General features: G+C 43.2%; 3 protein-coding genes across 5 annotated transcripts; 2 read left to right on the top strand and 1 right to left on the bottom strand.

Moving 5' to 3' along the window:
• Nucleotides 1-51: 51 nt before the first annotated feature.
• On the bottom strand, nt 52-3,694 carry LOC105911586 (steroid 17-alpha-hydroxylase/17,20 lyase). Its single transcript, XM_012840404.3, has 8 exons — nt 3,001-3,694; nt 2,761-2,899; nt 2,344-2,573; nt 2,142-2,228; nt 1,767-1,976; nt 1,319-1,488; nt 909-1,012; nt 52-760 (listed from the first exon to the last, which is right to left on the bottom strand). The coding sequence occupies exons 1-8, from the start codon at nt 3,523-3,525 to the stop codon at nt 474-476; spliced, it is 1,752 nt and encodes a 583-aa protein (XP_012695858.2). The 5' UTR covers nt 3,526-3,694; the 3' UTR covers nt 52-473.
• A 6-nt stretch (nt 3,695-3,700) lies between these two features.
• On the top strand, nt 3,701-5,088 carry borcs7 (BLOC-1 related complex subunit 7). 2 transcript variants are annotated; one of them, XM_012840411.3, is made up of 5 exons: nt 3,701-3,971; nt 4,389-4,451; nt 4,726-4,769; nt 4,911-4,931; nt 5,028-5,088. In XM_012840411.3, exons 1-5 carry the CDS (start codon nt 3,840-3,842, stop codon nt 5,077-5,079), a joined length of 312 nt encoding a protein of 103 aa, XP_012695865.1. In that variant the 5' UTR covers nt 3,701-3,839; the 3' UTR covers nt 5,080-5,088. The 2 variants fall into 2 exon arrangements, with proteins under 2 accessions (XP_012695865.1, XP_031434856.1); XM_031578996.2 differs by having other exon boundaries at nt 4,882-4,931.
• A 3,128-nt stretch (nt 5,089-8,216) lies between these two features.
• cnnm2a (cyclin and CBS domain divalent metal cation transport mediator 2a) lies at nt 8,217-23,496 on the top strand. 2 transcript variants are annotated; one of them, XM_012840402.3, is made up of 8 exons: nt 8,217-9,985; nt 16,871-17,014; nt 17,297-17,434; nt 17,840-18,009; nt 20,196-20,289; nt 20,623-20,685; nt 22,269-22,447; nt 22,690-23,496. In XM_012840402.3, exons 1-8 carry the CDS (start codon nt 8,485-8,487, stop codon nt 22,939-22,941), a joined length of 2,541 nt encoding a protein of 846 aa, XP_012695856.2. In that variant the 5' UTR covers nt 8,217-8,484; the 3' UTR covers nt 22,942-23,496. The 2 variants fall into 2 exon arrangements, with proteins under 2 accessions (XP_012695856.2, XP_031434852.1); XM_031578992.2 differs by lacking the exon at nt 20,623-20,685 and having other exon boundaries at nt 8,219-9,985.
• Nucleotides 23,497-26,578: the final 3,082 nt, after the last annotated feature.

The raw sequence follows: 26,578 nt of genomic DNA, 5'->3' as shown, positions 1-26,578 counted from the left end.
GAAATACAGTCCTATTGCATGTGTCCTGAAGAAAACTGTAATACCAAGGTCTTTGTTTTTAATGTGATTTATAATATTCCTTATGAACGTAACACACTAGTGTCTGCAACATACACACATCACCACAAAGCATGACAAACGTGTTCAGCACAGAATGAGACTACAATATTTAAAGAAGAACATGCTCGAAGAGAACAGAATGGCCATCTTCATCTGGACAGCCCTTTTTTTTTTCAAATATCTATTGATTTTTAACACACTGTTAACATTTAGACAGTTGAGGTACAAGCATGTACCAGCATGACACACATATAACATATTAATAATAAAAAGACAAATACAAATGATTTAACAAAAAATAAGAAAATAAAAGGAGATAAAATAAAAATACACACATAAGCTTCTCGAAAGACTACTAGTTTTCACACACCTTCTCCATTAAGTGTCATCCCGTCTACTCCTGGACAGCACTTCTACTCCTCTGGCGAGAAGGCCTGGCCCTTCTCCCAGCCTTCCCTAAGGCGGGCGAGGACCTTGTATTTCTGTGGCTGGAGGACCACCCCGAACTTCCCCTCCAGCGAGGGCAGTGGGTGGCCCACGGGCACCTCCAGAGTGAAGCGTTGCAGGATCCAGGACAGGAAGAGGAAAAGCTCCATCTTGGCGAGGGCTTCCCCCAGGCACACCCGCACCCCTGCGCCGAACGGCAGGTAGCTGGCTGACGGGGAGCAGAGGCCCGCGCCCTCCTTGTCCAGGAACCGGCCTGGGGCAGAGCAGAGAAGGGAGGAGAGGGGTTGCAAGATGGTGCTTTGTTTAGCTTATCTCAATAATTGAAGCATGATATTTTCCTTTTATGGTATTTTTGTTAGTGTTGGAACAGTTTTTAGTTTTTTTGCTGTGTCTGTTCTCACCAGGGTCAAAGAGTTCAGGGTTTTTCCACTCATTTTGGTCGTGATGCAGAGACCAGAGGTTGACAATGACTCGAGCCCCTCTTTTAACAGTGAAGTCTCCAATACTGCAAGACACAGGAAATCACACATCAGGGAATCATCTCCGGCCATAAACACATTTCCACTAGGACATTCATTCCGTTCCATGTAAGACAGTCAATGTACACCTATGCTGTGTCTACAGAACTGCAAGACATGACACAAATGACAGTTTTGTCCCAGCTACCACATAACTGCAAAAATCCGGTCAGACTTGAATGTCACTCAATAATCTCCAAATAGCTGACTTGAGGCCATATTAGGAACCATTCTATCCTTTTTTTCTGTCACGTTTGTTTCTTTTACACCAAAGGAACACACAGAGCGTTTACCTGGCATCTGCCATAGCCACGTGGGGAATGAGAAGCGGTGAGACAGGCCGAATGCGGAGCACCTCTCTGATGGTGGCCTCCAGGTACGGAAGGTTTCCCCGGTCGCTGAGCTGAGGGTGCCGTTCCTTTCCAATCTTTCTGTCTAGTTCTGCCTGGATCTTGGCCTGCACCTGAACACAAGCAACAGCATCACTAACGGAACATTTCACGTTAAACTCTGGACATTATACTGGTGGCTTTAAGGTCAAGGGTTCAGTTGCATAGGTAAGTCAAGTAATGATTAAATGTTTTCCATTGCAAAATTAAATCTTGGAAAGTTCCTGAATGGTATTTTATTATTATTTTAAATATGAATTTAGAGTTTTAATATGCACAGTCAGAACAGTATGTTTATTGACCTATCGGACAGACTTTGCATCAAAAACCCACCTTGAATCCCCTTCCCTACCTGTGGATGATGGATTAGATATGCGATTGACCATTTCAGAACAGTAGTGGTTGTCTCCACCCCTGCCCCAAAAATATCGCCAACGGTCATGAGGAGATGATCGTCAGTCAGGCCCACATCCTGGGTGGTTGTGTTGTTGTTCTCTGAGCTGCGTTTGGCCCGCAGTAAGGCGTCTAGCAAGTCCCCCTGGACGTTATCACTGTAGTTCGTCTGCAGGGGGCGACAAAGATCGTTTTGACACACGCTAAAGATGCCTTCATAGTACTTGGCTCTGAAAGGCCACACAACCAATAAAGTCATTGCACCAAAATTAAATCAGCCATCAAGACTAAACGGACGAGACTGTCCAAACATTCTTGCCCTCGTCTCATGTACCTTATGTTCTTCATATTTCTTCTGAAGCAGCCTGTCTCTGATGGACACACAGTCCCTAAGAATGTTCAGATCTTTGTTTGGGAAAATCTGTCAAAAAAACAACGCCATTGTTGATGTATAGTGACTTTAACATTTAACTTCAACATTTGAAGTGATTATTCCTGTTACTTAATTACCATGACTGGACTACACTGAAGTTTACCTGTAGCCATGGAAATATATCCACCAGGCTGTCCTTGGCGACCGTGTCCACTATTCCCTGACTGTAGTCAAGCATGGCCTCAAATTCTTGGTCTCCCCGCTTATAAGAGGAGCTGAAGCACAGGGAACAGACCACGTTAGTGACGGCACGGGTCAGCTCTGGAGCCAAGTCTACCGCCAAGCTCTGCATCTCTCCCAGGGTCTTACACATGGCATCAGCCTCTCTGCAGACTGAGGGAAGAAAGAAATAGAGAGAAAGCATGAGAGGAAAAAACACAGAGAAGACGAAAGGGGAAAAATCAGTATGGTAAAGACATGACATAAGTCAGAAGCACATGTTTCCTGGCGGTTGCTTTTGATGTTCTGTCAGTCATTTTATATCTGCATATAGTATATAACTGCATTCCTGGTCACTCACTGATTTTCTCAATTGAAGCAGTCCCCTCTCCAAACATGCCGAGAGACCCATGCACTATCTTGCGATGGAACTTCCAAGTGGGACTGTAGTCTGCAAAGGCTATGTCTTTTCCACCGCGCGTCAAGATGTCTGTGGTGACCTTAAACAGAAATGAACTCTGTTTATTATAAACAAAAGGGATTCATGTTCAATCAAATAACATACAAGCATTTTCTGATTCAAAATACTTTGTCTACTCACAGTCCGTGGTCTCCCAGCAAATGTTTTTCCTTTCTTTATGAGCACCTCTTTGGCATGTTGGTGACTGTTGACTATGATGATGTTGTGTGACCCCAGCTTGAGAGAATAAGTATCACCATACTTTTTCTGCAGCTCCTGGAAGAAAATGTGGGGTGGTCGATCGCTCTTCAAGCTGAGGAGGCTCCCAATGATGGGGAGGGAGGGCAGAGCTGGAGGGCTCTTTTTTCCAAGTCGAAATGCAACAACTCTCCTCTTCAGGAAATAAAGAATCATCATGAATGCAGAGAAGAGACAAGTGCAAATGAGCCAAGCCATTCTGTCAGCTTTCAGTGTAGTTGTTTTTTTTTCTTTTCTTTTTTGTTGGGTTGAATGTAGAATGTTGAATTCAGCTTCCACTACTGCCAGGGGGTCTGCTCTGCATGGTCGCCAGCCGACTGGGACCGCAGGTGGTGGCAAGGGGATTTTATCTAAGAACTTCAATGTCATCCCCATGACCCCAAATATTTTAACCTGAACTATCTTCATGTGACACAAGCCAACTGAAACAGATGTGAGATAAGGTATTTTTATAAGAAGCTTAATCAACTAAATCAAATTGATAAAAATTAACTCCGTATTGTATTCAATTTTATTTGTATTTCCATTGTTTGTTATTCCTTATAGTTTTGCTTAGAAGATCAATTGCTACAGACTCAGGTGACGTTACAAAGGACTATTAAAAATCACACAAAGATTTGGATACTGGTTATTCAGTACTTGTGTTATTTCCGTTGTGACTTCTGCCTGTTAACAATGTTAGTAGTTTGTCCATCTTGCCACGCCGTAGATGTTGATACATCATGGCGTCCTCAGATTCGCAACCCCGCTTTGGTCAGTCTGTTAAAGGCCTTTTATCGGATAAAGTGGGGTCTTGCAGTGGAGATGTTATCGCCCTCACTCGTCAGGTTTTGAAGGGATCACGCAGTCAAGAGGTGATTTATGACAACGGGAGAGAGAGTGATTTGTGTACTGAAAATAGTCACTATCAAAGCTGTGTTTTGGTTCTAGCATTACTAGCTGACGGTAGAGTAATAGCTAGTAAGTTAAGGTAGCTAGGACATTTTTTAACTTCAACTTTAATTAGGCTTGTTTTTCAGTGCAAACCGAGAAAACAAACTAAGAACTGTGCTGGAAACCACGCCACACTGTCGTAAATTGAGCTTTATGTGTACCGCTATATATACAGAAAGAAAGGTGGACTTCCTCTCTGGTCTTCCCTTAGCGAGTGACGTGTCTGTAATTTAGCTAGTCTGTTATAAACCATGATTTCACTGCAAAGTATTTGTTGATATTGGTTTTATCGGGTGTTTTTGGTTTTGTTTCATTAAATGTAAAATCATCTATTTCAGCTTCTTAGCCAAGCGGCCAGAAATATGGTAATTCAAGAAGATGCAATCCTGCATTCGGAAGATGTAAGTCACCCAAACATTCCCATAGTTAATTCATATAATCTACTAATTAAGGCATGATCATAAACATTCGTATATGCATACAGCTTCCAAATGTCAAACCGGCATTTATAAATCATTCATGTAATCTACAATCTGAGGCATGATCATAAACGTCTGTATTTGCAAATGACAAACGGGTGATCGCATCAATGGTATGCAACTGTGGGTTATTTGTGTGAAGGGGTGACAAAATCATCATTTGTTGTTTATAATGTATTTTTCTCAATATATGTAGAGCCTTAGAAAGATGTCCATCATAACCACACATCTGCAGTACCAGTAAGTATCTCTTACATTTTTGTAATAATGCACTGTAGTTTTAACTCAGCGGGCAAATAAGCTGAACATGCTGTAGGTAAGAGATGAGTGACTTTAGCTTCTGTGTGTCCAGGTCTAATTTATGTTCATTTAACCCTTCAGGCAGGAGGCCATTCAGAAGAAGTAAGTCATAATAACCCCCTATTTATGCCATTTCACCTTAGATTGCCATTCAAAGTCAACATTCTGTGACCAAATCTTATTTTGTTTTGCTGACAGTGTGGAAAACTCAAGAAATCTTCAGGACCAACTGAAACACTTACTAAAGTAAACTCAAAAATAAAAAGGAGGGACACTTCTTTCACACTGTTGGGTCTGTCCTATTCAGCTTTGAATATTATTTATGTGATACTGCATACATCTTTTTGCACTGCAGGCCAGCCTATACTTACACTTGTATTTTGACAAAAAAAGATGGCTTCGTTTTGTATTTATACAGTTTACCCTCTGAGACATTGAGACATTTGAAGTGAGCAGTTTTCTTTTGTTTGTGCTGTGTTTATGAATTGTATTTATTTGTGTGTCCTGACCATGCTCACGTTACTGATTATTGATTTTGCAGATCAATAGCACAGGGCCTTCCCCAGGAAGGCTATTACAGGTATTTGTCAGTTTTGTATTTGTCATTACCATTACAAAAAAGAGCATTTTGCTAAATGTTTACACAATTCAGTCATGGTTAGAAGTGCCAGGGTGACAGACAGGGATTCTCAGATTTGAATGTGTAACAGTAAGTAGTGTCAATAAGTCATTGTTCTCCAGTTATATGTGTCAAGTAATATATATTTTTTTAATAATGACCTTTTGATTTCAAAGTTAGATCTTTTGCCTAGTAAGTATATTGGCAGATGCAAATGACAACACAGTGTTTTGATTCAAATAATATTTGAAATTGATTCACTGTCATTTTGTTATTATGTGAAACTTGGACTAAATAAAATGAAATGCCTTGCTGTCATATTTCGATGCTACTCGTTTTGTTGACATTTTACAGTGTCATACGTGAGGTGTTTACAGAAGTGATACGCGTACCCAGTTTACTCCTACACCCTGCCTTGGGCAGAGGCATTTTAAGTGGTGCCAGGGCTAATAGAACTGTATCTGGGCAAGGCCGAGCAGATGTCCGACCTAGCCCCCAGCCTTGGCCATATGTGGGCTTTGGATCGCCTCGGCTCAAGGTTTTCACGAGAGGGTTTTGGATCAAGTGCTCCTACGCATTTATTCATGGTTATCTTTTCGATGAAAGTAATGCAAGAATGCAGGATTGCAAATGCTTGCGTAAAAGTGATAATATTGATAAGTCTATATTATAGATCTAAGCAATAGCCCAGTGTTGTATTATATTGTGTAACATAAAACACTGTGTCAAACACAAGTACATCTTATTCCATTTGGCTGATGATTGATGTGTAGCGCAAGAGCTTCATTAGATTTGTCCCTAAAGGTGATGGGTGTGCTTTTCAATAAACAATACAGCTATACTTGGCAATGATACACTTTCAGGTAAAGACAATGTGTACCAAAGTTCCCATGCATTTGATGCATCTCAATACTTTTGTTATAGCATATCTCCACTCTTAAAAAAAAAAAATTCTTCTGACACATTGTGATCCATTTTCCCCCTTTGTATCAGAAAATGACCAATGAAGTCAATAAATAAATCAATGCAGACGTCCTACTTGTGCAGTAACTCACATTTGTATCCTATTTGGATATTTCAAGAATGCAAACACATTGCAATTCCAAGCATGACACTGCAGTGTACAAAGAGGCAGGCTTCAAAACCTTGAGGTGAAGAAAATGTTCCTCCCTCAGACCTTGAAATTCCAGCTTATCAGTTAATAAGGCCTCACAAGGAGAATAGCTACCCATTGACAGAAAAGTATTTAAAATGAACTCATCTGAACTGGCTGCAAAGAAGAGCCGAACAATTTATACATATCAGTCAACAACAATATCAAAGTCTCAGTCTTCATGCAATACCCATTGCACGTGTCACCACAGATAAACATGACAAAGTCAACTTTCACTTTAGGACTGATGACACTGTTTCAAATCAGTTGTATAAAGGCACCTATCATTTGCTTTAACTTTCACTTCAGGACTAATGACACTGTTTCATATTGCTTGTAAAAAGGCACCTAGAATTTGCCCAAGGATTATTTTTAGGGTACTGACTCACCACCAGCTGTCCTATGTGTGTTGTGTGACTGTTTCAGGGACTTTTTTGGGGGGGAAAATGTGGACATCAGCCCCTGTAGTATCGAAGATTCTAGTATACTAGTATACTAACAAGTTTTAACCTGTGCTTTTTAACCAGGTTTGACTGGTGTCAGACACAATTTAGCCTCTGAGTTGGGTCGATATCTCCGAAAACTACATAGAAAGTTGTCAAATGGGCAGTTTTAATCAATGCTTCCAACTTTGTGATGTGTGTCGTCATGGTGTGGCGTTTGGCTCCCTCTGCAGATACATAAGGGCATGTAGAGTAATGGACATGGAATTTTGTTGTTTATTCGCCACTTCGCTCTAACTGCGATCTCAGAGTGGAACGGGCCTCAGAAAGACTAGCGACCACTTAGTGGACGCTAATGGGAACCCAATGAAGAATAACGAGTACGGAAACTGATTATACTAACTAGGTTTTGCTTTATTCAACAATGTCACAAGTACACCTGTGTAATCTTTTTTGTATCATTCAGCTGTTTTTGTTTTAGGGCCTGACATAAACATAACCGAATGCAAAAGAAAGGCTGCAAGAAAATGCATAATCATGGTTCAACGGTGCCTCAGAATTGCGTGATCTATCACGACCAAAACATCTTCTGTAAATAATATGACAAACCAAGTGTTTTTCGATGTGAGAAGTTCACTTTACACCAGACTTGCCATCACATTGATAAGAATTTGCTATCAAAATAAATGGCCGTAACAACAGGGTAGCCAGGCCTGACATAGGCTACAGGCTACCATAAAATACATTTAAGTTTGGACATTCGATAATTAAAGAACTAAGTTAATTTCATTTCTGTTGATTTGGAAATTGCACTATTACAGCACTACACTCTAAATATGAATTTGGTTCGTAGTTCCCAAAAGTCGAGTCCATAGTCCATAAAATTCAGCCACGGTGTTATGTTTTAAAATTACTGTTACAATCGTCCAAGCTGTAGAAAAACACATCCATGATGCAGCTTACGTACCAACTACTCACCATGCAAATGAAAATGCCAGCCACCGCTGTATGGAACATCTGTCTTTAACTTCTGACAGCTGTTCGGTCATTGGAGGGTTTGGATTGGATGCCAATCACCACTCCTACTTCCCAAGACCTCCTACCTTAATCGCGGATTGGTCTTCCAATAAATCAGCCTCACCATTCACGAAGATGTGGCGGTCCTTTGCATGTTTATTTTGAGTTGCCATTTGCCCAAGGAAACCATAAGTCCCACCCTCCTGTGTATACAACACATCATTGGACATCTGGGTTGTCCATCACTGGACATCTGGAATAACACGAGTATTCGCACAGTCCGCGCTGCCGTGTAGCCTGCAGGCCACGGGAGAGGGTGAGTTATGGCAGTTTTAATGTTTGATGTGAGACAGGCCGTTGCGAAGATGAAGGCGGACTCCGATTCACTCTGACTTCAAGCACCCTTTTTTCATTCAGTAAAACATGCCCACTGTCAACATGGCAGAGCAGTCGACTGCGGTGCCCTCTCCTAATATGGCGGCGCTTAGCCCGGCTAGATCATTGACTGTTATTTTCTTAATTGTCAGCGGCTGTCTGGTAAATCCTGCTAATGGAAAGGAGGGGACAGATGAGACTGTCATCATAGGGCTTAGGCTGGAGAATTCCGACGAAATATCCTACATGGATGAAGGCTTTTTGCGCCTCAGCGAGCGCTCGCGTGTCAAGTTGAGGGTCTATGGGCAAAACCTTAACAACGAGACGTGGTCCAAGATTTCCTTCACTGAGCACAAGCGAACAAGTGTCCCAAACGACGCGGACAGCCCGTCAGCCTTGGACATGCAGGACCTAGGAGATGCGACTGGGGGACAGCCATGCGGCATACGCTCCTCTGATATAATTGTTCTCCCCCATATGATAGTAAGCAGAAAAACGTCGGGCTTGATTGAATTAGACGTGAAACCTCTACGGAAAACAGAGAAGTGTAAAGTTTACTACCTTTGCATTGCCACTGCATCAGTCGGACCGCCAGGTACGTCAGATGGGTGGTCTGCGAACACCTGGATTTACCACGTTGGCCAGGACACCACGGTGCTTGTGGTGGAGGAGAAGAAGTTCCTCCTGCCGTTCTGGTTCCAGGTGATCTTCATCGGGATGATGCTGTGCCTTTCGGGAATGTTCAGTGGGTTAAACTTAGGCCTTATGGCCCTGGACCCCATGGAATTGAGAATAGTTCAAAATTGTGGGATTGAGAAAGAAAGGAAATATGCAAAAAAGATAGAACCTGTGCGAAGTCAAGGTAATTATTTATTGTGTTCCCTTCTATTAGGAAACGTTCTTGTAAACACAACATTGACTATTTTGCTTGATGACATTGCTGGGTCGGGTTTGATTGCCGTGGTGGTGTCCACTATTGGCATTGTCATTTTTGGTGAAATTGTGCCTCAAGCCATCTGCTCACGGCACGGGTTGGCTGTGGGTGCAAACACAATTTTCCTGACCAAATTTTTCATGATCCTCACCTTCCCTGCTTCGTACCCGGTGAGTAAACTTCTGGACCATTTGCTTGGACAAGAGATTGGGACTGTGTACAATCGAGAGAAACTCTTAGAGATGCTGAGAGTGACGGATCCTTACAATGACTTGTTGAAGGAGGAGCTGAACATCATCCAGGGTGCTTTGGAACTCAGGAACAAAACGGTGGAGGACGTGATGACCCCTTTAAGGGACTGTTTCATGATCGCCGCAGACGGGGCCCTTGATTTCAATACCATGTCTGAGATCATGGAAAGCGGCTATACCCGCATCCCCGTGTTTGAAGGGGATAGGTCCAACATCGTGGACCTGCTGTTCGTGAAAGACCTTGCCTTCGTGGACCCAGATGACTGCACGTTGCTGAAGACCATCACCAAGTTCTACAGCCACCCGCTGCACTTTGTCTTCAACGACACAAAGTTGGATGCTATGCTGGAGGAGTTTAAGAAGGGTAAGGTTCTAACATGTTAGATAAGGTTTCTAATTGTTCATGTACCCTGTCCTGTACCCTACCACAAAAGGTTCCTTTTTGTATGATGTCTTTAATGTACTGCACAGTTTCTAATCTTTCTCTCAATCTTTGATAGCGCTTGTTCTTGAAAGAGCGGTGTCAGACCTGTTTCAAAGTGTACAGCTTCTCCATAAAGCCATATAGTTTATGATCCTGCGCTCATTATAGTTCAGTGAGTGCATAAGGCAGCCCTTTTTAAATGCTTATCAAGAACACTGTGTTTTTAAAAATCCTTTTGAGGGCTTAAATAATAGGCTTTTGTTTTAGGTGTTTACCTGTGTTGTAGACTCGACTGCCTAGTACTTTCCCTCCTTTGGATCTGACCGGGTAAGAGCATCAGTCCACCTCACATAGTTACTGGGTTAGGAATGGTTCTGGCTCATGTTTGGCATGGATCTAGGTGGATCCAGGCTGCACCAGGATCAGGCTGTTCATACCTGGAGATATAACTAGTAATGCTCGATTTGTGTCAGAAAACGGAATTGCCACAGAACACAAAAGCTTGAATGCAATCTACAATTCTATTATAGTTTGTGAAGGATGTAATGGAGTTGTTTAGCATACAAGATGACACACAGTTCATACACTGATACACTTGACATACCAGATTAAGTAGCATGGATCGCAATGGCAGCAGTGATCGTAGACTTTGTGCTTTGCCAGAGCCTGTACTTTTACAGTGTGCTTGCGCAAAGTTGTGCTTACTACACCTCCTTACAACCACAGCTGCTCAAGATGACAAGGATTATTCTAGAGAGATTGATCTATGACCTTTGTGCATCTGAGACTGCAGGTATACTGATGTTGGCATCTTCGGTTGTCCCTCTCCTGCGTGCCCCACCTATGTCTACCCCAACCACAGATCTCACTGATGTAAATAAAGGCACCCTCCCTCAGGTGGCTCTCTCAAACACAGACTGCTGACGGGGGTGTCTAAGTGCTGTTGGGGGCTAAATAATGTCATCCTACCACAGCCATCAGTTTCTTCTTCGTATTCTAAACAGACATAATGGCACTGCAGGGCCAGTTGCACAGACACAAGCAACGCTTGTCACTTCACATTAAGTGGTATGAAGTGTCTAGGCATCTCTCTTGCATTTTCATCCATCTATATTCTACTGTAATAGCTGGGCCTGATCGTCGCCCTTGTTTTTGTTTACAGAGGACGTTCTCATAGTGTTGCCCTGCTAGCTTGTGTTTTGTATTCTCTATCAGTGTAGCAGTATGACTATCCTGAACCGGAATCTCATATTTTGATTAATGATACAGTACTGTAGAGTCATCAGTAAAGCCACACTATTTATGACCCTGTATGCACACAGCGTACTTGGAGGGCATCTTGGGTCGTAATCACCTTTGTTCAATCGACTGTCACTTGGACAGGTAGCTCCTTACCTTTATGGAATCCACACGAGGAACTAATAATATCAGACGTGATTAATGATTTATTCATCAAAGTTAATTATAAAAAGATAGTCATGAAGTGTAGGTATACATATAAGTTTATAATACCCCACAAAACAAAAACATCAGTAAACATGAGTAACAAAAAAAAAACAATAACAAAACTGCCATTGTCAAACTCAAAGACCAAGGTGGCCTGCTTAAACATCTCAGAGTAATGCATCACAACAGGGATGCGATCTTTCTTACAAGTCATGTGTGATAAAACAGATTCCCAAAGTAATGGAAGCTACTGAAAGCTAAAATTATCCCATGAGTTATCATTAAAACATGTATTGATTTTATTTCCCATAAAACATGCATATGGGACTCCATTCAAACAGACTGTGCCTAAACTTTGTTTATATTAGTTAAGGATTCAGATTGGCAAGTGTTTGGCAAAAACAACTACCTTTTATACTTCATAGTACCTACAGTTTGATGGTATAGGTTGTACGTATGTATATGTCTTGTTTTCATCACAGTTTGTTGACACCCAGTTTGCCAAGCTGCTGAGTGCCCAGTATTGAAGGCCCTGCCTGTAAACGCTTAGCTTTTTAAACCAGCCAACATTCCACCAGCTGTGGCACAACAGGAAATGGACTTACAACAGATTTGAACAACAATTGATATGTGGCCGTTTTACAGTGTGAGGCTTGAGTCCATCAACAAAGCCTGTCTTAGAATCCCCCGATTGACCTCTGAAAGGGACCACTAATGTGACGTGGTCGTGTCAGAGATGTTTACTGCAAACAAACCAGCTTTTAAATGAATCCTAATGTCCGCAGTAGTAAGGCACAACATGATCAGTATGTGTTAGGGCTTCCATTCGATTATTTTCTATTGGTCATTTTTCTTAATTGTTTAACCATAAAACCCAAACAAGGAAGCATAAAAACATAATGCATCTGATCTTTCCACTGTGCCATTAGAGGCATATTATTTTTCGGACAAAGAAAAAAACCCCGCATTGCAGCATAACTTTGGGTAGCTCCAATGGTCTAAAAGTTGTTCCTAATTTGCTGGTCACCACACTAGAACATTATGGGAGATAATTAACCAAAGCACATCCCACATAACACACACACACACACAGTTTACAGTACACACCATCCCAGTTTGATGATGTTTTGCGAGGGGGGTCTTATCACCTCTGATGTTTTGTGATGGCCTGTTATCACATGTTATGTAAACTGATGAGCATTGAGGCAGCCAGTCCCATATTTTGGCTTTCCCTCGTGTTTATGAAGTGATGTCCCCCCTAGGAATGAGAGGTATTTGCGTGGGCTCGGAATGCCCTAATCCCTTAATCGGGGACTGGGCTTCATGGAGTTAATAGGCGTTTGTGTGTAGAGAGCCGGGACATTAGCCCATTTTGACATGAGTCACACATGCACAGACTACAGGCCGTTTTCCTGTCAGGCTGACATGCTTTTAGGGGAAGGGATTACTTATTGTTTTGGTCATCTACAAATATCCATGTATGTGCGTTAACTTTTTACGGCACATTTTAAAGAGGCTAGGTTATATGTTTGGCTTTAGAACACAGGCTACAACATGTATGTACAGATCAATTTTGTATTAAATCCTTCAAATGCTGATGACCACATTATTATTTAGGCTGAGAGCTAGATATATGCATTATACAGGTAATATGTACATACACACGTTTGTCTGACTTCATGCTGTGGCTTAATTGATACCCAGACTACGTCCACGACCCTTTGTGTGTGTGTGTGCTGGGAACCGTAGTAGACTCCTAGGCCTGAGACGCTCACGGCGTGCGGTCGCACAGTGCTTGGGCGTTTTCAGTAACGACTTAACTTGGTGTGGCTTTGAGGCTTTGCGCCACGGCTAATTGTTTTCATTGGGGTATTAATAAGGATTTGCACAGCTTTCAGTAGCCAGGGCCAGACGCGTTCATGTTTACAGGCTGTTAATTGCCATTGGCACACTGCAGGGGCAGAAATATTTGGATTCTTTTTTAGAGGTGTGGCTATTACCGTGGGACAATGTGTTTGGTTGTCATAACTCTACAACAGCTCTATTATCATGTGTAATTGTGAAGAAGTCAGTTTGACTTGCCAGCATCACTGGGAATAGTGGAGGGTGGCCATGCCCTGGGAATCATGTGTGGGAGTATCGGGAGGGCTGATGGATGTTTTCTTCATAGGGAAAAATGTGGTGAGGTTTAGTTGCACCTCTACCCGCTTTTTATTCTCTCTCTCAGAGAACATATGGGTAACCTGATAAGCACATGAAATAATCAGCAGAATCCTCCGAAAGAACATTATTGGATCAGTAATAGTACAGGGTGCTATGAAATCCGGTTGTGTGATTCTGTCTGTGCATGGTTCGTGAGTGGAAGCACAACACTGCACTTGAGAATGCCGTTTTAAAGAGGCATATTTGAATCAAATGCTGCAGAAAGTTGACATATACTGAATTACAGAGCTGCTTGGAGATGTTTGTGCATGGTAAGGGTTTTCTGCAGGTACTCTGCTTAATGTGCACAATGATCTTGGTGTCCATATCTCTCCATTTTCACAATGTAGCCTGTTTCAATTGTTTGTTTAACCCTTTGTCTAGTTTCTTTTTAAAACATACATTGCTTGGTTACAGATTGGACCACACAGATGTAATATGCTCTCTGCATTTAACCTTAGTGGCACAACTGTGGCACAACTACTCAGACATGTCCATTTTGAAGAATCCCATTGTTAACCTTTGGTCAAATGTCATCAAGATCAACCCTTTAGAGGCTTTGGGATGCCTTGTTTGAAAAGGACCTGACACATTTCCCATATATATTTATTGCATTTGAAAAATGTTCACGGAGAGCATCACTGAGCAGCCACCCACAGTCCCAGAGACTATTAATAGAGAGATTCCATTATGGAAAAAATCTTAGAAAAACCCCCATTCCATAAATAAATGGGAATTGAGAGAGCAGTACTGCAAGGCACACTGTGTTTGTTTGAGTGTGAGAGAGACAAGGGAGAGGAAGAGCATTTGCATGTGTGTCTAGATGTTTGCGAGGCAAGCAAGTATCTTACCTAGCAGAACATCTTTGGAGAGAAAGCTGTGCAGTGTTGGAATCAGTGCTTTAGTGTTCTCTTATCGTGTGTAAATGCTGTCTCCAGCTCACTAACAAAAAGCATAGTTCAGGCCTTTCACATGTAGTACATGCAGTCATCCTTCCTCTTCAGCTCAATCCCCACATCCTATCAACCTCATTCAGACACCATTTAAGAGTATGAAAGACCTCTTACAATTCTACACAAAATACCAGAGTAGTGCTTCACTTTTTGATTTGTCAAGCTTTTCATTCACATCTCGTAGTTCAAGTGTACCACCATGCACACCGCAGTTAACCCAGAATAATCTGTTAGAGAAGATGTGTTGTATTTCCAACAGCCTTAGTGCCAGATTGAGAGCCTAAGCAAACATGCTACATGGCTGTCTTGCTGTGTCGGCCAAGGGAGTATGAATGGACATTGTATGTTTTCCTTCATCGTTGGCATTTCTTCTATGTTTCTTTCTAGATATTTTTGTGGGAAACTATGAAAGAATGACTGACCTGGTCATTGGTCCTTCTTTAGTCATGTTAGGGTCCTCCAGAGCATGCCGGAGACTACGTACGGCCTCAGACTGCCGTTGACGTAAACATCTCTGTCTTCCCATAGGGTTCAGAAAGGTGTTTACACAGCTGTCACAAAGTCATAAGTCTTCTACCATTCAAGAATGTGTGTGTGTGTGTGTGTGTGTGTTTGCGCGCATGAGAGTGTGTGAGTGAGTGAGTGTGTGTGCATGTGTGTCATTCATAAGAACAGACTGAGACATGGAAAACCTTTGACACAGCGTAGGAGTTCTCCAGGAACCCAGATCACAGAGTGACCCTTTGGCCAGGAACTCAGTGCCATGCTGTTGCCCACATTTGGCCTGAACTGTTCTCCATGACACTCAGTAAATGTGGGCATTGCCTCTGGCTAGCACCTTGTGTTTTCCTCATGGTAATAGGAACTTTGATGTGAATACAAGTGGAAGAATAGACCAGGGGAATGGAACAGAGAACCTGTTATGACACCAACACAAAAATAAGGGACTAGTATAGTAGATTTAACAAAAAGGCTTTTGTTAGGCGTAAACTGTCAAGGCCTCATGATTTTAGCTGTGTGAGCATCCTGTCAAGCACCATTTTGAACCAGTTCTATCATGATCACAAATACAGACACCCTACAGGAACCATAGATATGAATGGAAAAAAAATACCTGTACTAATCTGTAAGTCGCTTTGGGTAAATGTATACCCAAATGTAGAGATAAATGTAAATGTACGGAGGAATTTCCTGTTATAAGATCCCGTATGATCTGTGGTTTTTGTGTAGTTGGGCTAACCATGATTTACAGAGCTTGTCAACATGAGTTTGTTTCCTCACGGATACACTGAGTGAGAACATTACATTACATTTACATTTAGTCATTTAGCAGACGCTTTTGTCCAAAGCGACGTACAAGGGAGAGAACAGTCAAGCTAAGAGCAATAAAAAAGCATGGTGTAACAATAAATACTACTTTAGAGGAGCTTCTTTAGAGAAGCTCAGAGGACATCAGGTCACACCGCTGTCACTTCGGTGAGAGCTTCGGCCGGAGTGCAATGGAAACTTCATTTTGGGGCTAATATTAGCCCCATGTTCTGGAAAATTCCTTTGAAATGATCTCTAGCTGAGAAACAGGAAAAGAATTTTCTTTAACGTTTGGGTTGACAGTGCCGGGCAGGAATCTCTTTTTTTTTTTTTTCCCCTTTCCTTTTTTTTTTCCAAAGCTGCTTATCGAGGGGGTCCTGGGAACTCAGACGTGGAAGCATGGGAGATTTGTAAAGAAAACGCGGCGAGATTGCTGATCTCCATAACTCGCGTTGACTGGTCTTCGAGCAGTTTTAGGCTCATTACGGACCTGAGATATGCTCAAGTGCTCAGTGCTAAGGGATGGGGATCTCAAACGCTGTGGCCAAACTCCAGTCAAGTAACAACAGGGATGTCATTTGGGATGTTAGGCTGCTGTCCTGTAGACTGTGCTGGAACACCTTTAAAAGAGTGCTATGCAGTGCTTGAATCAGTGTCTTAATCTTCTCCCAATATGTGTGCTTAGGGTATATTGAGTACAACACTGCTGTACGTTTACAAAACAGGTCTTAATGGTGCATTGTATTGGGGTATATTATGTTGTATTAAAGTGTACTATGTGGCCTTATATTGTAGGGGAAAAACCTTCGTCATGAGCTCTGATTTTGAGCTTCAGTCCTTAGGTCCTCATGCTTGCGATGCTTGGTTTGAGTCCTGTACTGACGTGTGTGTGTGTGTGTTTGTGTGTGTGTTGCAGGCAAGTCTCACCTGGCTATTGTGCAGCGGGTCAATAACGAGGGAGAGGGCGACCCCTTCTACGAGGTTTTGGGTATCGTCACCCTGGAGGACGTCATCGAGGAGATCATCAAGTCCGAGATCCTGGACGAGACGGACCTATACAGTGAGTGTCCTCCAAGCCGTGTAAACTTTGGCTCAGCACGTGAGAGTGCTGACATGTGTGAACCGTCTCTCCCTTCGCACCTTTCCCCACTGCAAAGGAAAACATTGTCGAAAACAAAATGCCCTGTTTTCATTCTACTGTGTATGGTTTGTTCAGGTCTCACCCCAAAAAATGACACAAGTACATTCTGTTGGTATGGTATAAGGTCTGGATGTTGCCATGTATTCTTTCAACACTACTACATTTTCTGATGGAGGTGCTTGTTTTGTCTTCATGGTGAAGCTGACAACAAAACAAAAAAGAGGATAGTCCATCGCGAGCGCAAGCAGGACTTCTCCGCCTTCAAGCCCGTGGAGAGCGAGCTGAAGGTCAAAGTCTCCCCTCAGCTCCTGCTCGCCACCCTGCGTTTCCTAGCAACAGGTATGTCCGCCGCCCGTCCACCTGGCTGTCTGCTGGCTGCGTGTGAAATTGTGATGCAAGTCACTCCCAAGTGTGAGGTTTGTGTCTGGATCTGCTTCCCCCTGCTCTCTGTCAATCCTTCCTGAATGACTGTCCATTTTCTCAGCTTCTAAGTGCACTTTGTCTCAACACCCAATAGACCCAGATTCCTTTCCTCCAGATCGCAGCCTATAATTTTACTCAAAATCCTAATCCATAACCTTTAATTTATTCACTCACTTCTGCCCCATTTCTCTCTCTCCTCAAATAATACATTCTTTCCTCTTTCTCCTATCTTTTATTAATGTCATTCTACCCAATGTTTCCATTCAACCTTCCCTTCTGCTTTCTGTCTCTTGGTGTCTCCTCTTCATTCCCTCCCTGTAGAGGTGGATCCCTTTGGTCCGGCTCAGATGTCGGAGAAGATCCTGCTGCGGCTCCTCAAGCATCCTCCTGTCATCCAGGAGCTCAAGTTCGACGACAAGAACAAGAAGCAGCCCGAGCACTACCTCTTCCACCGCAACAAGCCCGTTGACCACTTCATCCTCATCCTGCAGGTCTGCACCAAACCCAGCCTCGTCTCCCTCAACATTCATGTCCGTTTCCGCCTTCCCTCTTTCAAGTTGTGTTTTCACAGGAAAGTGGATACTAGTCATATACAGTAGGAGTGATATCACATGGTGTTATCCATGCATTTGCTCCACTATAAACTACACTGCAGCATCGTGAAAGGAAGTAAGGAATACTGAGTAGATTTGAACATGTATACCTGATGGTACACCTGATGCACATCTTAAGGATAATTGTGGACAGTGTTTCCTGTGTTATTATAAGTCTAGAGTCTAGAATCATTTTCATTTAGTCAAAAAGTACTTAATGCACCTTTGGCTGTCACATACGAACAGATTAAATCAGAAGAGGCAGGGTATGTTACCAAATCAACGGCCCGATAATTCACATGAAAATGCCTTACTTGGCCTCAGTAAAATGTAACTAATCTGTGTTAATTAACCCATTATGACCGAAGAAGATTTGTAAAACCTAAGGTATTATTTGAAAACAACCTCCTTAAACCTGAGGGCATTCACTAAAACCATTATTTGTCAGCCTCTGTAGCAGATAGTACCATGAAATTAAAACCATTTAAGAGCTTAAACATTTGGCTTTAATTGGGAATTAATGCTTTTGCCCTAATGTTCATTTACATAAAAAAACAAAATCAAGTCATCATCTACTGTAAGTGAAGATGTCGATGGAAGCACTCAATGTGTACAGCCTCCTTGCACTGTCTGCAGCCAGACGATGACGGCAACAGAGCTTCAGTTCCACTCCTACCTGCAGATCCTTCTCTTCTGAGAGAGTTTCTCACAGTCAATGTGCAGATGTGGCTCCCTCAGGTGCTGTTGGTTGGGGAGCACTCTTTGCCCTCACTGGGGTAACAAGTTCCTGTGCCAGGTCCCTCAGCCACTCTTGTGCTTGGCTCCATTACACCTTGCAGCAATGCATACATTGTAGCATCCGCCAGCCAGTCAAAGGAAGAAGAGCCTCCTTCACCATTTCTTTGAGTGGCGCTTGAACGTATTATATCGATCCATCTGATCCAGTAAATCCACACCTTTCAGTTGTTTTTGGCAGTCAGAAAGGCATGCTGGCACTACAACCTCAGTTTGGTTGTGCTCCTGCTTCCTTCACTTCGCTGACCCTTTCTCAGTGGGATCAGGGTCATTAGACAGTACAGAATAGCACAGAAAGTGAGGTCGTCTTTTTTTAGCCACTTTGAATTCATGTTTGCCAACAGGTTGCTTTGGATGAAAGCATATATGACACATTTTTACTCGTCATAATTTGTTATTGTTATTACATCCAGGTCATAGGAAATCTGTCAATTGACATGTCTTTGGGGAAAGTTTGTTTTAGAGCCATTGTTTGGTCGCGAATAGTCTCTCCTCGCTGCCAGATGAAGAATGCCCACGGTGACGCGCAGCCCAGGTGTCCACCTGCTGCTCGATGGAGATTTGCTCCATGTAAATTTGTTTCTGTCCCAAGTCGCAACCACAGCTCCTCAGTGAAAACGCCTGTAATAACGTTGCACAGTCGGGGAAGTCAGTTTTTACCCCTGGCGTATGGCAATACTTGCTCATGTGGAGTGGCTGATAGTTCCCCGTTTTCCAGTCATCCATGAATCTGGCAAACTTTCTGAAATCCTCCTCCTTCTCCTCCTCAAACATGTCTCTCCAGCATTCACATCATAATCTGGGTCAGACATTGAATCTTCTAATTCATTGTTGTTCTTGTCTTCAAAGTAACTGATGTACTCTGCATATATGTCGCTCCCCTCACTCAGGTCGTCAGCCATTGCCACAGTCTGGAGGGCAACTTTTTTGCAATCCTAACAGAGGCTGAGGCTAAAAAATGTAAAAATGTCTCATTTCTCATAATGCATTTAGCCTTCCCCACCTGTATTCCAACCAATTACGATTCATTTCATCGGTCATGTATCATGAAAACGATGACATCATCCAAAGCACACTCACTTCACATCTGGTCATAATGGGTTAATGTGTTAATGGTACAGTACTCTGTGTCAATAGGTTTTGTGATGGATTAGTCATATGGTTGCCTTAAAATGCCTGGATGGCTAGAATCTAGACATGGGACAGGATACTGTGCTGTCTGGATAGATTCTTGAAGAATGCTTATGTGTTGAATGCTTATATGTTGAGTCTCCTCTCATGTTTGGCAGGGCAAAGTGGAGGTTGAAGCAGGTAAAGAAGGAATGAAGTTTGAAGCGGGGCCCTTTTCGTATTATGGAATGCTGGCCTTAACATCCTCCCCAGGTACAGTAGTAGTACACACACACACACACACACGCACACACACGCATGGACACAAAAACCCTCTTTCTCAGACACAAACACACACATATAGTGAATCGCCTCTACCTTAATGAGCCGAACCATACTTTGCTCTTAACTCTGTGTTCACACTGGTACTGAGTGTGAGGTGATGCTTTACTTCTGGTCTCCTCTGGTGACGGTGCACTGATGCTTTACTTCTGGTCTCCTCTGGTGACGGTGCACTGATGCCTCTGATGGTTTCCTCCCCTCTCCTCCTCTCTGTGTGTGTCTGCCTCTGGGTCTCTTCTCCTCTGGGCCTCTTCTCCTCTCCAGTTCCTCTCTCCCTGTCTCGGACCTTCGTGGTCAGTAGAGCGGAGTCTTTAGCTGGATCCCCAGGTACCAAACCTCACCCCGCCCAGCCTCTCGCTGTCTCACACACACACACACACACACACACACACACACACACACCTACACCTCTTCAGTGTTGTCTCACTCTCTGTGCGCTGTCGTTTACTTCTCTATCCGCTCATCCTCATGTGAGTCTCTTTCTTCGCTGAAAGATGGGGAACAATGTGAACTCTAACTTCTGACACTAATAGCAGCCCACTCTGCTGAACTAATGATGTGTTGGCTGGGGATGGGAATAGCAGTTAGAGACTTGATCTTCCTCCCTACATATATAGTATCTGTTAACATCAAATAGACTTGATCTTCCTCCCTACATATATAGTATCTGTTAACATCAAATAGAGACTTGATCTTCTTCCCTCCATATATAGTATCTGTTAACATCAAATAGACTTGATCTTCCTCCCTACATATATAGTATCTGTTAACATCAAATAGAGACTTGATCTTCTTCCCTCCATATATAGTATCTGTTAACATCAAATAGACTTGATCTTCCTCCCTGAAGATGAAGAGAATAAATAGACACTAAATGATGGGTGTGAGAAAAAGTGAAAGAAGTTTATAAAGCACACATATCAAACCTGGGGGGGGGAGGGGGGGGGACTTTTCATAGGAAAAACAAGGCAAAATCACAGAAGCTGCCACAAAGCAAATATGAGAAGTATCTGACATTTCCCCCTGGACAAACAGAGCAGTTCTTCATAGTTATATTCATACCATAAGCCAATCAAGTGTTTCACTTGAGCAATGTATATAAGTTGAGTCCAGCCTGTGAAAATGATGAAAATATATGCACGTTCGCCTGGACATTAAAGAAGGCCGGATTACATCCAGTGCATTCCTTTCACATGACTGCAGTAATTCTACCCTGGGGACACCCTTTGAACCGATTCTTTAAGGACCGGAGGACCTAATCTTACTTTAATTGGAAAAGAGCTTGCTGTTTGGAAATATTGTGACCTTTTTTTTTTTTTTTTTTTCAAACCCAAGTTTGTGCCACGTAGTCTATATGTATATATAAGGAGTGGTTCCTTCATCTCTCTGCTGCTCTCCGGTTCCATGTTGTAGTATAGGCTGCTACCTCTTTTACAGCTTTCAGTAGAGCAGAACACAGCATGCCTTTGCACATTCCATATCATTAGTTTCATACTAGAGTCTGTGAATTGCTGATGTTATTGAAACATAGTATCGCCACCCAGTGGCAATGGATATATCTTTCCTTATAAGAAATACTAATTTGATTGAATTGGAATAAAATAGGTTAAAGTTATGTCAAAGTTTTAAACTATGTATTTTATTTTGCTGTCAGGAGATTTTCTGTAGATAGATGTCATGCTTTACTACGGCTCTGGGGTGTGCAGTTAATAGTGGAAAGAGTCAAATACACAATCATCATCTCTTTTGCCTTTTAAGTGATTACCAGTTCATTATATAACACTTCCTTTCTTATTTTGAAACTCAACGTGAAATCATCATAGCACTTAAATGTACACAGAATCGAAAAATACACACACGAACACACAATGCTATCTATCATCAGCATCTGTCTGTTTCCACATCCCCAGAGAACAAGTCGCCCCCACGGCCCTTTGGCCTGAACCACTCGGACTCTCTGAATCGATCCGACCGCCTTGATGCAGTCACCCCAACACTAGCCAGCAGCAACAACCAGCTCAACGCTTTCCTGCAGATCTATGTTCCGGACTATTCCGTCAGAGCCACATCAGATCTGCTCTACATCAAGGTCGGCATCAGGCCAACTGACCCCATCAGAGATATGGTTTCATGTTGTTTTGATCATATTGATTATAGTAGACTGAGTTGTCAGTTGTCACTTTTTATGTTACATATTACTTGGTTACAGCGTTGTCTCGTTCTCTCTCTCTCTTCTGGTTTTTATCTTGTTTTCCTCTCTTCCTCATCTCTCCTTTCCCGTCTCTCTCCTTCCCCCGCTCTACCGTACTCCTCCCTTGCTGTCTGCAACAGGTCACGAGGCAGCAGTATCAGAACGCCCTAACCGCCTCCCGTATGGACAAGACGCCCCAGTCCACCGATGGCGAGTTCCCCAAGATCGAGCTGACCCTCCCTGAGCGGCCGGCCAGCGCGGCCGACGACTCGGTCAGCCTGCTCCTGCCCCAGCCCAATAACGTGCACACACACAGCAACTCCCACTGCAATGCGCACGCACACACCAACTCCCACTCCAACCACACAGGCCACAACGAGGGCGCCATCTAAGCGTCTGCACATGCACACACACACTCAGACCCACACACACACACAGTCACTCAGACACACACACCTCCCCCAGAGAGTGGGGGTGAGAGAGAGAGACACAGCCAGAAATAGACAGGGTTTTGCAATCGAAGATCAGAAGGAGAGAGCAGACCTGCGTCAGGACCGCAACTCACCCTCGCCCCAATCACTCTGGACAGCTTGAGCCGCCGGCAGAACTCCACGTGGGACAGAGCGGAGGCAGGGACCCGGGGATCCTTTGCAGGAGGGAGCCCAGCCCAGCCCAGCCCAGCCCCCGGCCTCAAACTCAGGTCACTGTTTATGGTGCTCTGCATGACGGGGAAGGTGAACGCGCTGAGGAAGGCTCCGACTTAATAAATAGGGACACACTAACAACACACACACTTGTACACAGACCTATTATTAGATGGCTGAGAAGAATAGACCTTAACATGGACTAAAGTCCTCAGGCGCTAGACAGAGAAGTCTTACACATGGCTACGCCTTGGTGAACTTCTCCCCTGCACTGTGTCATTTGTAGGCAGCAACCCCACCCCCCCCCCCCCCTCCACACACACACACACACACACACACACACACACACACAAACACACACCTATGCTTGAACGGCTACAGCTCCAGACCCCACCACCCACTCCCCCACCCCGACTAACAGGGCAGCAGGGCCTCAGAGAGAAGAGTCAGCAGTCTCCATCTTCTGCTATGGATCCGAGAAGAACAGCCACCCGGACTTACTGCTCTCGAGTAAGGAGCATTCTTCGTCTAATGAGTCGGATTCAAACTTAAACAAAAAGCCTTTTAATCCCACAGGGCCTTCATTCATTCAGTCAGTCAGTCAGTCAGTCAGATGACACACCACAGCAGCTCTCGCAGACAGAAGACTTGGGTCGATCCACCGCAGTGAGCGAGCGCGTGTGTGTGCGAGAGCACACAGGCGCCACGGAGCAAGAGGAAGCGCGTTTGAACTGCTCGACCAAGGACACTGGACAATGGGGACGGCAAAAACAAATGCATTCACCAGAGGGAGCATGGAGAGTTTCGACTGTGCCAAAAAGACACAAAAAACCCCTTTGATGGCAACCCACTGTATTTATTTCCCTGTTGAGTGTAATGGTGTGTGTATTCAAGTGTGTGTGCGCGTGCGCGCAGGTGGATACATGTATTGTGCACTTACAGTACAAAGGCAGTCGGTGTATGTTTACATGCAAGCGCCTTTTCATTTGTATATTTAAGTAGATAGTATTTTTTTTTTTTTTTACTTTGGTTATATGAAGAAGAAAAAAAATCTCAAGGTACAGTATCTTTTTTTTTACTCTGTTCTGATAAGCTGTCTGTTTTAATCACTAGTCTTAAGGACCATCTTTTTATTTTAGAGTAACTACATATGCCCTTTTGTTGACACGATTGTAACAAAGTGGATGTATTTTTTAACTTATAGTTAACTATGACAATGGTGTTCAGGCTCAGACATTGAACTCTTCCCAGACTGTTAAATGTATTGTGGAAACGTCACGAAACACATCAGCTAGTTTATCAGACAAGAGTAGGGAGGAGTTTAAGGAACCTTGGACATGAAATAAGCTAGTATGGTGTGCTGTGCATTGCACAGTTAAAAAAAAAAAAAAAAAGTTTCTTTGTTGAGAATCCCTGAAAAAGCGCTATCTAGAACGTATCTTTACACATTCTAGGTAGAGCTTTTTGAAAGGTTTTCCTCTGATGACCAGCCAATCAGGTCCCAAGCATGTTCAGCACTGGTTCTCTCTCTTCTCTTCCTGATGAAGGGGCAGATTATTGCTCAGGTTCTGAGCGCGCTCCGTGAACTGAGGATGCCAACTGTTTCCCTCGTGTTTACACTCTGTGTGGTTTCTTTGGTGCCTGAATTCACTAGTTACTTGCTCGAACCTCAGAGTGGGTCAAATGTCTTATGCCCCCACCCACCAACCCACCCCTCTCCCCCAGTTCATGAGGTGCCATATGGATGGTGGGAGTTACTCACAGATTATTCTTTTTGAAGTAGCAGCACTGAAGGCATTTATATGGTGGCAACCTGTGACAGAAGTAGCACAACAGGTTCTAACCATTACGGTTTATTTTCTCAGAGGGACAGACGAGCATCGTTGCCCCTCACACACACTTGTATTGTAACAGATGTAGGGCGTATATACCTAAAAGGACATTTCAAATTCATTGTTTAGACATTGGAACTAAAAGGTTTTGTGTCAGTTTCCCTAAACCACCACTCATGCTCGGACTTCGGCTTTGTCCTGTTGTTAGGACCTTGACATTAATGACGATCGAGAAGGAAGAGTGCAAAAGCCTTGTTTCCATGTGGTGTTATGTAGCAAACTGTCAAACTAAGTGCAATAGAAGTTACAGTTATGCAGGGACAATCTTGTCCAGGACTTATCTCCTATTTAACCACATTTGTACTCATGGAGGGACACGTGTCAGTTGAGAAAAAGGTGTCTGGGTCACAAGATGGTGCCATGCGTGTCCAAAGCGTACCGATTTAAAAGACTAATTATTTACATTTAAAGCATCAGGTAAAGAGGTTAAGGTAGGGAGATAGCCTGCTATTGCTAATAATGAGTAGAGTATACGAGTGATGAATCCTTTAGGGTGGTTTTAAATGTAGGACACCTGGATGTCACAAAATATGGACAGTGTCCTCTTAGTGGGTGTCTCGTTGGACAGACACCTGATATCTGGGAACAAATGTGGAAAGATAGTGGACTTTTACACATCGTATGCTTTGTTTAAAGAAAAATATTCCTCCAGGATGATGGGAGAAAGACAGAGCAACTTCTAAGGATCTGTTCAAAAGAAATGGTGCTCCAACATTTGATTTGAGTCCATTACCGATTGCTGCTATTTCCAATCTTGAATGTGTAAACATAGACATTTTAAATGTAGAAAGCTTTTAAATGCATACATATGTCAACCAGAAGAGAACATAGTATAACAGATAACTATATATAAATATAGTGTATATATACACTGCTTAATGATGTTGATACAATAAAAAATAAGTGACATTTTGGCATGTTGTTGTCTCAGTCATTTCTCACTATATATATATTCCCCACCAGGAGACCAGAAGCATTAAGATGTGTATGGGAAAGACTACAGCTCCCCTGCTGAGAATGAAACAGCCATGAGAGGTCTCTGAGCCATCTTGGCTTTAGTCTGGAAGTATTCCTCCATCCCCCTCATGGTTCAAACATACCCAACATGACCAGCTGGAGGCAGACTTCTCTACTCCACCGGCCCTTAGGGGGACTGACGCACACAACCTCTACGTGCTGTGGGTCTGAAATTAGTACAAAAATAAACAGATACTCATCATCCACACATGGTACTTCCACGGTCACGCCAACTGAAAGTGATAATGCACAAACAAACTCAACTCCGGACGTCCGAGGCTTATGTCAGCCATATAGCAGATTTGAGAAGGCCCTTGGGTGCTACTCTAGTTCAAATGATTAGCGTCCACTACGTGCCAAGGGACGAGGCAGACTGCAGAGATTGGAGGATGAATGGGTGATGGGACGCTCGCTAGGAAAATAGTGGGACGGAAGAGTCATCCTCTGCAGCTTCATCAGTGGTGGACTGCTGAGTC

The sequence above is a fragment of the Clupea harengus genome, chromosome 13 (genome assembly GCF_900700415.2).
Source record: "Clupea harengus chromosome 13, Ch_v2.0.2, whole genome shotgun sequence".
Classification (NCBI taxonomy): Eukaryota; Metazoa; Chordata; class Actinopteri; order Clupeiformes; family Clupeidae; genus Clupea; species Clupea harengus.
The sequence above is the reverse complement of the archived record's forward strand: the minus strand, read 5'-3'. Positions and strand labels throughout refer to the sequence as shown.